Source organism: Haliotis rubra, unplaced genomic scaffold (assembly GCF_003918875.1).
Source record: "Haliotis rubra isolate DU_JTF1 unplaced genomic scaffold, ASM391887v1 Scf762, whole genome shotgun sequence".
In the NCBI taxonomy this organism is placed as follows: Eukaryota; Metazoa; Mollusca; class Gastropoda; order Lepetellida; family Haliotidae; genus Haliotis; species Haliotis rubra.
In genome coordinates, this window is record NW_025767482.1 from 165,791 (window position 1) to 180,926 (window position 15,136).

General features: G+C 42.3%; 1 protein-coding gene across 1 annotated transcript in view; it reads left to right on the top strand.

Moving 5' to 3' along the window:
* LOC124260425 (rab-3A-interacting protein-like) overlaps positions 1 to 15,136 on the top strand; it is a 67,439-nt gene extending 52,303 nt beyond the window's left edge. The window contains exons 8-11 of the mRNA XM_046694737.1: positions 6,390 to 6,469; positions 8,302 to 8,401; positions 12,853 to 12,919; positions 13,973 to 15,136. Of these exons, the coding sequence (XP_046550693.1) occupies positions 6,390 to 6,469; positions 8,302 to 8,401; positions 12,853 to 12,919; positions 13,973 to 14,043 (318 nt within the window). The 3' untranslated portion in view covers positions 14,044 to 15,136. The remainder of the gene's footprint in view (positions 1 to 6,389; positions 6,470 to 8,301; positions 8,402 to 12,852; positions 12,920 to 13,972) is intronic.

Here is a 15,136-nt window from a genome sequence, read left to right on the forward strand (position 1 = left end):
CAGAGAGTCGGTACAACCCTCTGAGCTGAGGGCTAGAAATACAGAATATAACAAAATGGGGTGTGTCCTACAAAAACAACTTCATTGACCAGACAGCGGGAGTACTTAATCCTGCTAATCCTATTTCAACTGGCACTAACCTTGTTGGCACTTTTACTGGATGCTTGGATGCTTACCCTGGGCTAGATCTTAACGAGCCTAAGTTGATGTGTCAATTATAGGTGCTTGGATTACAATAGATGTCTTAATGACCCTAAATTGGTGTTTGCTTAATGTTATTGTAATATGGGCGCGCTGACATGTTTTCTTTATCAAAGCAGTTCATTAAAACGTCTAGACATAACTTTGTGCTACTAACAGTTTGAGTCCTTGATACCTTAGGCTAGGATTTTATCTTGAACATCTGTGAAATTGTGCAGCTGTAATTTACACCTTTTTCAAAAGTATGTCTGTGAGATGAGTTTTACTACTTTTGACTGGGGTCTTTCTCTAAGCTATTACTGATACATGATGAAACTAATATTCTATATATTTTCCTAATATCTTAATCCTAATATATTGCTTGTAGTGGTACTAATTAATAATGAATTTTGTAGGAATAATTATTCCATGATAAATCTCTCCAAGGGTTTCCCCTTGAGCCTCTCGACGCCGGCTCTCTCAGGTCAAACAGATGCATCCCTCACGGGCTGGGTTGTGTGTTCTGGGCAGTCTGTCTGTGTCTGGACGCTGGTCCGAAGCTGAAGCCCAACTTCACATCAATGTGTTAGACCTGAGAGCCACCAGGTTGGCATTTGAGCGCGCTTCAAGGATCACGTTCGGGGCCAGGTTGTTCGTCTGCAAATGGACAACCATACCTCCCTGGACGTACATCCTGAAGCAAGGCGGCATGGTGTCTCCAGCCTCCTTCGGGAGACGTGGGAGTTCCTACTGTGGTGCGACCATTACGATTGTCAGGTGATTCCGGTATATCTCCCAGTCCTGGAGAAGGTTCGAGCAGACACACTCTCTCTCCGGATTCTGGTCCCACTTGAGTTGATGCTCGATCTTTTGCTGTCACTGAGCTGGTTTCCCAGGTTTTCTCAGGTTTCTGGCTCAGCCTCCTATTCTACTACTTTTACAACCAGACATTCTCACTCAGAACAGAGTGCTGCACCCGGATCCGCGGATCCAGTCTGTGGCCTGGCCTCTGTCAGGTCTAGCCCTCAAGCATCTCTGGAATTCCTGCGGCAGTTGCAGACACAATTCTGGCTTCGAGGCGGGATTCAACAAACATTCAGTACGAGGATAGGTGGTCCCGCTATGAGTGCTGGTGTTCAGGTAGGGGGATTGCAGATCCTTTTTCTACGGATTTAGTCCGAGTTCTCGAGTTCCTTCAGTCTCGTTTGGAAGAGGGTTTGGCGGCCTTGACCATTCGTGGCTACTCCACTGCTATTTCCACTTTTCACAACCCTGTCGATGGTGCAGCAGCCTCTTATGCAGGGCTTCTTAGCTGGCATGGATCTGGTTCAACCTGCTCTCCGTTGAACCAGCCCACCTAGGGATTTGTCAGTCGTGCTAGATTGGCTGTCCGGTCCTGTTTCCTCACATCTATCGGCTATTTCACTTCAGTTGTTAACATGGAAAACAGCCTTTCTGGTGGCAGTGACATCCGGTAGAAGGGTTGGTGATATTCACGTGATGTCATCTGATCCGGCACTGACGGTTTTCCATCCAGACCGTGTCAGTATTTGCCTCCCGGATAGCAACCGTCCGAAGATCGATCACGCTTCCACGTGACAGCTCCTATTGATCTTCCCACTCTTACCCAGCCTTCTACATCTGGGACCAATCCTACACGTACTCACCCGTTGGATGTCTGTCAAACAAACACAGGGTATCTGTATGGGTACCCAGCTGTTCTGCTATTACAGTGGCAGAAATGCTCAGGTTCCTGCCAGTAAACAGACCATATCTCGCTGGCTTGTTTCTGTTATATGTGCAGCTTATCAGGCTAAAGGTAGGCCTCCCTCCGAGGGGTTGAAGGCTCAGTTGGTTAGGGCAGTGGCTACTTCGAAAGCTTTTGCAGCGGCACTGCCCATTGAAGAGATTTGTTCCTCCGCTATTTGGAGCAAGCCGAGTACTTTTATTCGGCACTACCGACATGCACTCTCGAGAGCGTGCTCTGTTGGGTAGGTCTGCTCTTTCCAGTGTACAGTGTCCTGCAACCCTGACCGAGTGAGTGTCAGATCATTGGTTTGGTTCTGTGTTCGAATTGCTCTTAACGACTATCCATTGAAGGCTTTTATTACTCATCACAATTTATCCTCTGTTGGATTTGACTATATTGTTATGGGTTCACCCTTTCGGTGCTCTTTTGATTATGTATCACTATGTGGGCGGGGCACTACTGAACATTACTGTGTTCTCATGTATTTAACACTATGTATCAGAATCAGCGTACATTCTCCCCTACGGGTCACCACCCATCATGCCTCTCGCCGAGTTGTGGGTCACGTGACCAGGTGAGTGTTTTGGCATAAGTAGCATGTTTGTTTACGATATCGCTATTTTCTTGTACGGTAACAGAATTCCCACCTCCCTAGCCTTTGGGAGTCTTTTGTTTATGCATAAATGTACCCCAAGGAAGCTCTCTATGAAAAAGAATTAGCTAAACCTGTAGAGGTTTCCAAATCTTTGAAGAGAATCTTCCTTGGGGTAGGGCTGCCCACATCCCCGCAATTCTGTTCACTGACTATTTGTCAGCAGAAAGAATGATAATTCGGGCTAGGCTGCTCACCTGGTTGACCACGCATGCATGGTGGGAAGGTAGCTCCATGTGGTGGAGGGCCGTATAGTAAATAAAAAGGCTTTTTTTATTCATTGTACAATCTTTTATTAAAACATTGTTACAACTGTCACATGACATTTTCAGTCGCAGAAAATGCACATATGTACCCCAAGGAAGATTCTCTTCAAAGAATTGGAAACCTCTGCAGGTTTAGCTAAATTGGTGTAGCAAATGCCAGTGATCCAAGCGTGGAATATAACAGGGTCCTTTGTGTGACAATGAGTGCAGTTAACACCTTAACAAAGGGTGTTTATCTAGTGTTCAAAGTCAGTGCTGATACCTGGGTATACAAAATGCTGTTAAAAATGCCTTGTTCTAAAACTTCAAAGGCTTAGACATTCAAATCTCTTTCAAAACTAAACACCTGCTAGAGTATATACTGACAAGAAGCATCTAAATGAAAAACACTACTTTGTCCTCCTTATTGTACTGAATATAATTGCATGGGTTGCTTGATGACCACCAAAATAAAAAAAGTGAGATGTAATTGAAAAAGTAATTGAAAAATTCAATTACATTAAGATATAAATTAATCAAATTACAATTACAAATAACAATTACCCCATGTCTGATGTCAGGTGATTGCTTGATAGATGTGTTTCTTCTCAAGGCGGGTCAAGAAGTTTATGGTTTGGATTGTCTCCATGCAGATGTCAGATAACTTCTTTGAGTGGCATGTTTAGAAGTTGGTGAATTGTAGGAATGACACTACAATTACAGTAGCAGTAGAGTGCAGTTTGTTGCAGTAATAAAATCAGTGATAAAAATGTTCACTTAACAGCAACAATGATCAAGCTTTTAATGTTGACCTAGGTTGAATATCAAGGGTGAATTTGTTTATCTTGTCACAACCCTACGTTTACAACTAATGTGAGATTACAGAAGCATGCCATTGACCTTTCTATAGTCTTTACACTCTTCTGGGATGTCATGTGCCTGACTCAAGTCTATATATAGTGACTTCCTGACCAGTGCACTCTAGTGAATGTTAACTTGTTACTGAAACAGTAGAATACAATGACATCTACAAGCTACACTGTCACATCACAACCGACAGTTCTCAAAACCTGTGTATAAACATTCCTTGGTTGTCATGGTAATCTGATATACACATTGATGATGGAGCTGTCACCATCTGTCATACTGTGCTGCAGAATACTGGTACAGTTTATATACACTCATTGGTTGTTGTACGGTAATCTGATATACACATTGATGATGGAGCTGTCACCATCTGTCATACTGTGCTGCAGAATACTGGTACAGTTTATATACACTCATTGGTTGTTGTACGGTAATCTGATATACACATTGATGATGGAGCTGTCACCATCTGTCATGCTGTGCTGCAGAATACTGGTACAGTTTATATATTCTCATTGGTTGTTGTACGGTAATCTGATATACACATTGATGATGGAGCTGTCACCATCTGTCATACTGTGCTGCAGAATACTGGTACAGTTTATACACACTCATTGGTTGTTGTACGGTAATCTGATATACACATTGATGATGGAGCTGTCACCCTCATAGTGTCATATAAACAATCATTGGCTGCAGAATACTTGGATGGAGCTACAGTTTATACTGTGCTGCAGAATACATTGGTTGTTGTACGGTAATCTGATATACACATTGATGATGGAGCTGTCACCATCTGTCATACTGTGCTGCAGAATACTGGTACAGTTTATAAACAATCATTGGTTGTTGTACGGTAATCTGATATACACATTGATGATGGAGCTGTCACCATCTGTCATACTGTGCTGCAGAATACTGGTACAGTTTATAAACAATCATTGGTTGTTGTACGGTAATCTGATATACACATTGATGATGGAGCTGTCACCATCTGTCATACTGTGCTGCAGAATACTGGTACAGTTTATATACACTCATTGGTTGTTGTACGGTAATCTGTTATACACATTGATGATGGAGCTGTCACCATCTGTCATACTGTGCTGCAGAATACTGGTACAGTTTATAAACACTCATTGGTTGTTGTACGGTAATCTGATATACACATTGATGATGGAGCTGTCACCATCTGTCATACTGTGCTGCAGAATACTGGTACAGTTTATACACTCTCATTGGTTGTTGTATGGTAATCTGATATACACATTGATGATGGAGCTGTCACCATCTGTCATACTGTGCTGCAGAATACTGGTACAGTTTATATACACTCATTGGTTGTTGTATGGTAATCTGATATACACATTGATGATGGAGCTGTCACCATCTGTCATACTGTGCTGCAGAATACTGGTACAGTTTATATACACTCATTGGTTGTTGTACGGTAATCTGATATACACATTGATGATGGAGCTGTCACCATCTGTCATGCTATGCTGCAGAATACTGGTACAGTTTATAAACAATGATTGGTTGTTGTAACGGTAATCTGTTATACACATTGATGATGGAGCTGTCACCGCCTGTCATACTGTGCTGCAGAATACTGGTACAGTTTATACATACATACATACATACATACTAACATTTGTATAGCGCTGATATCCAGCTCAGCTCAGCTGCTCAAAGGCTTTGTTTTTCTCCCTCGTTTACTGGATGTCAATCTCAACGGCACATCGTATTGTCAATCTCAACTCCCTGGGGAGCATACAACTCTTGCAGCCACGGGCGACCGAACAGTTAGTGTGGCATTCCCATCCTTTGAGGTACCCATTTACAGCTGGGTGGACTGGGACACATAGTCACAGTACTTTGTCCATGTTTCACTGTAACGCTGCTGTACCTGCAACTGGGTGTTTGCACGCATTTATGTGGCCACCATCTGGTCATATACCAACGGATTCGTGGGTTCTTTTAAGTGCACAGGGTTGTGTACTGTACACTAGGGGTTGTGACAAACACTGAAAGAGTCTTCACACAAAGTTGACTCCAAGGTTTTACACCACATATCACAGGTGGGCTCGATCCGGCACCTCAAGCTCGCTGGATCACTAGCCTGGTGCTTTAGCCAGTTAAGCCCACAGCTCCTCATTATATACACTCATTGGTTGTTGTACGGTAATCTGATATACACATTGATGATGGAGCTGTCACCATCTGTCATACTGTGCTGCAGAATACTGGTACAGTTTATACACACTCATTGGTTGTTGTATGCGGTAATCTGATATACACATTGATGATGGAGCTGTCACCATCTGTCATGCTGTGCTGCAGAATACTGGGTACAGTCTATATACACTCTCATTGGTTGTTGTATGATCGCTAACGGTAATCTGATATACATATTGACGATGGAGCTGTCACCATCTGTCATACTGTGCTGCAGAATACTGGTACAGTTTATAAACAATGATTGGTTGTTGTATGGTAATCTGTTATACACATTGATGATGGAGCTGTCACCATCTGTCATGCTCTGCTGCCGAATTCTGGTACAGTTTATTCACTCATTTACAACGTACTATATATATTTCAGTCAGTTGCATTAGCCTAACAGTGTCATAAATTTCATCAGCATTAAATACACTAATACAAGTAATACATTGATATCTATGATGTGTTTCAGTTGGCAGAGAGAGTACAGCATTGTGTAGAACACAATACCCTCACAATAGAACCAATTCCAGGTGACAACTCTTACCCCAGGTACAGTACCACTGCTTCATGTCACATCACACCCACACAATAGAACAAACAACTCTAGCACCAGGTACAGTACCACTGCTTCATGTCACATCACACCCTCACAATAGAACAAACAACTCTAGCACCAGGAACAGTATCACTGCTTCATGTCACATCACACCCCACAATAGAACAAACAACTCTAGCACCAGGTACAGTATCACTGCTTCATGTCACATCACACCCCTCACAATAGAACAAACAACTCTAGCATCAGGAAACAGTATCACTGCTTCATGTCACATCACACCCTCACAATGAGAACAAACAACTCTAGCACCAGGAACAGTATCACTGCTTCATGTCACATCACACCCTCACAATAGAACAAACAACTCTAGTACCAGGTACAGTATCACTGCTTCATGTCACATCACACCCTCACAATAGAACAAACAACTCTGGTACCAGGAAATAGTATCACTGCTTCATGTCACATCACACCCTCACAATAGAACAAACAACTCTAGCATCAGGAACAGTATCACTGCTTCATGTCACATCACACCCACACAATAGAACAAACAACTCTAGTACCAGGTACAGTATCACTGCTTCATGTCACATCACACCCTCACAATGAGAACAAACAACTCTAGCACCAGGTACAATACCACTGCTTCATGTCACATCACACCCTCACAATAGAACAAACAACTCTAGCATCAGGAACAGTACCACTGCTTCATGTCACATCACACCCTCACAATAGAACAAACAACTCTAGTACCAGGTACAAAGACTGGCGGCTGCTTCATGTCACATCACACCCACACATTAGAACAAACAACTCTAGCACCAGGTACAGTACCACTGCTTCATGTCACATCACACCCTCACAATGGAACAAACAACTCTAGTACCAGGAACAGTATCACTGCTTCATGTCACATCACACCCTCACAATGGAACAAACAACTCTAGTACCAGGTACAGTATCACTGCTTCATGTCATATTGCACCCTCACAATAGAACAAACAACTCTAGCACCAGGTACAGTATCACTGCTTCATGTCACATCACACCCACACAATAGAACAAACAACTCTAGCACCAGGTACAGTATCACTGCTTCATGTCACATCACACCCTCACAATAGAACAAACAACTCTAGCACCAGGTACAGTATCACTGCTTCATGTCACATCACACCCCTCACAATAGAACAAACAACTCTAGTACCAGGTACAGTATCACTGCTTCATGTCACATCACACCCTCACAAATAGAACAAACAACTCTAGCACCAGGTACAGTATCACTGCTTCATGTCACATCACACCCACACAATAGAACAAACAACTCTAGCACCAGGTACAGTATCACTGCTTCATGTCACATCACACCCACACAATAGAACAAACAACTCTAGCACCAGGTACAGTATCACTGCTTCATGTCACATCACACCCTCACAATAGAACAAACAACTCTAGCATCAGGGAACAGTATCACTGCTTCATGTCACATCACATCCTCACAATAGAACAAACAACTCTAGGTACCAGGTACAGTATCACTGCTTCATGTCACATCACACCCACACAATAGAACAAACAACTCTAGTACCAGGTACAGTATCACTGCTTCATGTCACATCACACCCACACAATAGAACAAACAACTCTAGCACCAGGTACAGTACCACTGCTTCATGTCACATTGCACCCACACAATAGAACAAACAACATTATATTCAGACTCTGTCATCATCTGATATATTTGTAATTGCTGTCATTTATATTTTTGAAAATGCTCCTATTTGCCATTTCCTGCTGTGGTCTGTTCCAGGAAGTGTTCCCTGACTGAAACAAACAAATTGTGCAACTACAAGATCAAACTGGAGGAGGACCAGGAGTGGTACTCAATATCACAAATGTGTCGAAACAGGGTAAGTAGATCAGTCTCAGAGAGATGTCGCAACAGGGTAGGTAGATCAGTCTCAGAGGATGTGTCACAACAGAGATGGCAGATCAGTCTCAGGGATGGTCACAACAGGGTAGATCAGTCTCAGGGGATGTGTCTGGCAACAGGGAAGGTAGATCAGTCTCAGGGGAGTCTGGCACAACAGGGAAGATGTCACAACAGGATGATCAGTCTCAGGATAGATCAGTCTCAGGGATGTGTCACAACAGGGAAGGTAGATCAGTCTCAGGGATGTGTCACAACAGGGATGGTAGATCAGTCTCAGGGATGTGTCACAACAGGGAAGGTAGATCAGTCTCAGGGATGTGTCACAACAGAGATGGTAGATCAGTCTCAGGGATGTGTCACAACAGGGACAGGTAGATCAGTCTCAGGGATGTGTCACAACAGTCTCAGGGATGTGTCACAACAGAGATGGTAGATCAGTCTCAGGGATGTGTCACAACAGAGATGGTAGATCTCAGGGATGTGTCATGTGTCACAACAGAGATGGTAGATCAGTCTCAGGGATGTGTCACAACAGGAAGGTAGATCAGTCTCAGGGATGTGTCACAACAGGGATAGAGTAGATCAGTCTCAGGGATGTGTCACAACAGGGAAGGTAGATCAGTCTCAGGGATGTGTCACAACAGAGATGGTAGATCAGTCTCAGGGATGTGTCACAACAGGGAAGGTAGATCAGTCTCAGGGATGTGTCACAACAGAGATGGTAGATCAGTCTCAGGGATGTGTCACAACAGGGAAGGTAGATCAGTCTCAGGGATGTGTCACAACAGAGATGGTAGATCAGTCTCAGGGATGTGTCACAACAGGGAAGGTAGATCAGTCTCAGGGATGTGTCACAACAGAGATGGTAGATCAGTCTCAGGGATGTGTCACAACAGGTAGGTAGATCAGTCTCAGGGATGTGTCACAACAGGGAAGGTAGATCAGTCTCAGGGATGTGTCACAACAGAGATGGTAGATCAGTCTCAGGGATGTGTCACAACAGGGTAGGTAGATCAGTCTCAGGGATGTGTCACAACAGAGAAGGTAGATCAGTCTCAGGGATGTGTCACAACAGAGATGGTAGATCAGTCTCAGGGATGTGTCACAACAGGGAAGGTAGATCAGTCTCAGGGATGTGTCACAACAGGGAATGTAGACCAATGTCAGGAATATGTCGCAACAGGGAATGTAGACCAATGTCAGGAATGTGTCACAACATTGAAAGTAGACCACCGTCAGGAATTTGTTGCAACAGGGAAGGTAGACCAATCTCAGGGATGTGTCGCAACAGGGAAGCTCATAACAGGGAAGGCAGATCAATCTCAGAAAAGTGCTACGGCTGTGAGTAAAGGGCATGGTGCTGGTGGGGCCCAGCTGTTTTTTTGCAACGGCGAGGGGTCTACCCTGACCAATCCTGTTTTATTACCCTTTCGGCCTGGACATTCTCAATGACAACGGCACGCCACACCTGAATCGTCGGATTTAATGGGTGGTTTGGCCTCTGTCAGATCTAGCTTCAGTTGAAGCAGTGGTACCTAGCTATTCTGGCTTCCAAGCGGGATTAGACAAACATTCAGTATATAGATAGGTTGGCCCAGTATGTGCGTTGTGGTTAGTTAAGCGGATTTCAAATCCCTTTTCTGGTGATTTAGTTCCGATATTGCAATGTCTTCAGTCCTGTTTGGAAGAAGGTCTTGTGGCCTCACCCATTCTTCATGGTACTCCGTGGCTATGTCCACTTTTCTTATCCCTTTCAATGGTGCTCTCCATGAGCAACACCCTCTGCAATTCTTAGCTGGTGTGGATAGGGATCGACTGGCTCTGCAGCAAACCTGCCCACCTTGGGAATTGCCTTTTATTGTTGATTTAGCTGTTCAGCCTTGCCTTTTTAAGAGTCGTCTCTCTCACTTCAGTTGTAGGTGGTTTGGGTACCATATAACAGATAAAAGAACCAAGTTTTGATTTTATTAAAACATTGTTACAACTGTCACAGGACATTTTCAGCAACAGAAAATGCATATATGTACCCAAGGAAGACTCTCTTTAAGGAATTGAAAACTCGTACGGATTTGACTAAATGATCAGCACCACATATGTGTTACAACGGACTTGGTAGATCAGCATCACAAAGTGTTATAACAGACTTGGTAGATCAGCATCACAGTGTGTTATAACAGGCTTGGTAGATCAGCACCACATATGTGTTATAACAGGCTTGGTAGATCAGCACCACATATGTGTTATAACAGGCTTGGTAGATCAGCATCACAGTGTTATAACAGGCTTTGTAGATCAGCACCACATGTGTTATAACAGGCTTGGTAGATCAGCATCACAGTGTGTTGTAACAGGCTTGGTAGATCAGCATCACAGTGTGTTATAACAGACTTGGTAGATCAGCACCACATTAGTGTTATAACAGACTTGGTAGATCAACATCACAGTGTGTTATAACAGACTTGGTAGATCAGCATCACAGTGTTATATCAGGCTTGGTAGATCAACATCACAGTGTGTTATAACAGACTTGGTAGATCAACATCACAGTGTGTTATAACAGACTTGGTAGATCAACATCACAGTGTGTTATAACAGGCTTGGTAGATCAGCATCACAGTGTGTTATAACAGGCTTGGTAGATCAACATCACAGTGTGTTATAACAGGCTTGGTAGATCAGCATCACAGTGTGTTATAACAGGCTTGGTAGATCAGCATCACAGTGTGTTATAACAGGCTTGGTAGATCAGCATCACAGTGTGTTACAAGATTGGTAGATCAGTACCACACTGTGTTACAATAGTGTGACAGGTAGATCAGTACCACACTGTGTTACAATAGTGTGACAGATAGATCAGTACCACACTGTGTTACAATAGTGTGACAGATAGATCAGTACCACACTGTGTTACAATAGTGTGACAGATAGATCAGTACCACACTGTGTTACAATAGTGTGACAGATAGATCAGTACCACACTGTGTTACAATAGTGTGACAGGTAGATCAGTACCACACTGTGTTACAATAGTGTGACAGATAGATCAATTACCCACACTGTAGATCAGTACCACTCTGTGTTACAATAGTGTGACAGATAGATCAGTACCACACTGTGTTACAATAGTGTGACAGATAGATCAGTACCACACTGTGTTACAATAGTGTGACAGTAGATCAGTACCACACTGTGTTACAATAGTGTGACAGTAGATCAGTACCACACTGTGTTACAATAGTGTGACAGTAGATCAGTACCACACTGTGTTACAATAGTGTGACAGATAGATCAGTACCACACTGTGTGACAATAGTGTGACAGTAGATCAGTACCACACTGTGTTACAATAGTGTGACAGATAGATCAGTACCACACTGTGTTACAATAGTGTGACAGATAGATCAGTACCACACTGTGTTACAATAGTGTGACAGATAGATCAGTACCACACTGTGTTACAATAGTGTGACAGATAGATCAGTACCACACTGTGTTACAATAGTGTGACAGATAGATCAGTACCACACTGTGTTACAATAGTGTGACAGATAGATCAGTACCACACTGTGTTACAATAGTGTGACAGATAGATCAGTACCACACTGTGTTACAATAGTGTGACAGATAGATCAGTACCACACACTGTGTTACAATAGTGTGACAGATAGATCAGTACCACACTGTGTTACAATAGTGTGACAGATAGATCAGTACCACACTGTGTTACAATAGTGTGACAGATAGATCAGTACCACACTGTGTTACAATAGTGTGACAGGTAGATCAGTACCACACTGTGTTACAATAGTGTGACAGGTAGATCAGTACCACACTGTGTTACAATAGTGTGACAGATAGATCAGTACCACACTGTGTTACAATAGTGTGACAGGTAGATCAGTACCACACTGTGTTACAATAGTGTGACAGATAGATCAGTACCACACTGTGTTACAATAGTGTGACAGATAGATCAGTACCACACTGTGTGACTGGTAGATCAGTACCACACTGTGTTACAATAGTGTGACAGTAGATCAGTACCACACTGTGTTACAATAGTGTGACAGGTAGATCAGTACCAGACTGTGTTACAATAGTGTGACAGTAGATCAGTACCACACTGTGTTACAATAGTGTGACAGATAGATCAGTACCACACTGTGTTACAATAGTGTGACAGTAGATCAGTACCACACTTTGTTACAATAGTGTGACAGTAGATCAGTACCACACTGTGTGACAATAGTGTGACAGGTAGATCAGTACCACACTGTGTTACAATAGTGTGACAGTAGATTAGTACCAGTAGTGTGACAATAGTGTGACAGGTAGATGATCAAGACAACTGAATCAATGACAAACTCAATACATGTATGGATGCCATTAGTATGTTGCAAGTAGTTGTTGTGTGCTTGTTACTTGCAGATTGCCTCAGTGTGTGATTTCTACACCTACATCAGGTACATTCACCAAGGGCTGGTCAGACAAGAAGGTAGGGGATGCTTCAGTCTTTTAATATTGTCGGAACTTCCTATTCATAAGTTACCATGCATGGACCTTTGTTACAGAAGCTCCTAAGACTGTTGCTTGTCATGTGAGGCAACTTATTGTTCAGACCCCATTCATGACAGGTTGACTCACTCCAGCTTTAAAGGGAAACTCCAACTTTTGGCATAGAATATTGCATATTTTTCAGAGTAAAAACTTATCCTGACTCATTCGCTAAACTACCCAGCCGTCCCCACTCTACCCTAAATTATTATAATTCAGACCCTCAAACATGAAAATATCAGTGTTTACGGGCATTGGTGTGTTCTGGTGAGATTTTTTCTGTTTTTGGGGAACACAGCATAGGAGGTTTCCACTGTGGGAGAATGAAGAGATAAGTAATTACTATGAGTCAGGATGATTAGTAGATATTATTTATACTGTAGAAATAAATTTTAAGCACCAAGAGGTTCCAGAAATGACCATCTAAGGTTTCAAGACTATACCTTTCATGACAATGTGAAAATCAAGATTGGCTCATGGTTTAGATAGTCTCACAGTTTTAACAGTTTTAATTGCTCATTGTAAGAGAAGATAAGTTTTATATAACTTTCAAACTTGTACACCAAGTTGTATATTTATAAGTACTTATCCAATCTCAAACTATGAACTCCCACCTGTCAATCCCCACTGCACAAGCCTGTATGAGCTTTGCAAGAAAATGTTTGCCAAAGCATATTAGGGCAAGGTGCTCTTGACCCAAGTTCTTGCTGTGATACCAGAGGAATTGTTACCATGGCATCATGTAAAGAGTGTTTGGGTGAGGGTTTTTTTTAAAGCGTGAAACACAGGAAAGTGTTTCCACACAGCAATTGAAAGAAAACAAAGTACATGACAGGATGATTGTTCATAAGCATGCATGATTCAAAATAGTTGGCCGTTAAACTTTTATCTTGATGATTGTATATTCTTAGCACTATCACTGAATGCCATGCATAGAAACATGTATAATGTAAACACAGAGTGATAACATGTCCTCAACTTGGCTGTGTTTCAGAAAAAGATACATTCTTGGAAATCACCAGACTACGACGACAGATGGCATTATCTCGGCTAGGTTTACTATGAGACAGGGACATGACTCTTAACCAAACTGTCTTTCCACAACCAGCGGTCTCAAACATATACTAGTATCTCACAAGCCACAAACTATCCCACTTGTCTGAGAAACAGGGATTCTGGATTACACACAAATGAAGGTTGTCATCGCAGTTGGTGCATGAACTGTGCATGAACTGTTCCCCTTGTCTCGTACAGAAGGTGAACTGTCTCCTCAAGAGATGTAACTAATGATTGGAGCTTGTCCCATCATCCTGGATCCCCCACTTGTTGACCTTTGTTGGACAGATTGTAACTTTTTGTGGTTTGTATTCAATGAAGAAAAACAGTCCAGGACTATCTGGTCATTTGTAAATATTGCACTTTGTAATGACTTGTGTATATGTTGTGCAGAACAACCATTCCTATTCAGTTGCTTTTATTTAGTTTTCTAGTGCACTATTTTTATGTGTGATTCCACCTGTCAGTATGTGTGGAGGTTCACTGGTATGAGGAGATCTTCCTCCCTTGTTGACCATGATGTGTCCTAATCCGGATCCAAAGGTGTAATTCACCTCATCTTCCAGACAGACATCTAGTTCCGATAACCCTCTTGTGGTCTAGATTGACATCTCATTGAACTGACCAAAGGTGGTTATGCTGGGGTACATGATGCTTGTCATTGGTATGATATATAACAGTGTATGAAATATGCCCAAAACCCAGCCAGACATCATGGCTGGTAACTTCAAAATGTTACCAGCCCAAAATGCATTTTACCAGACCAGGCAATGCAAAGAAAATAACTAAATATTTAGTTACAATGAATAATTTAATGAACCTGAAACATGTATTTACTGTCTAACTGTCTATTCACGACGGTCATTTTCAGAGAATAGATTTTAAGATACGGTATATTTACTCAGGTGTATGGAACATTTTATCTAAATGTTTTACCAGACCATTGGACTGGCTAGCTGTAACTTTGGACCATCTGATTACCATTTTACACAAAGGAAGGACTTGAATATGAAAACATTGACACGCATTTAACATAAAGTGCGGACTAGAACAAGAGAACATTTGATTTCCCATTTTGCATAAAGGAAAGATTAGAACATGA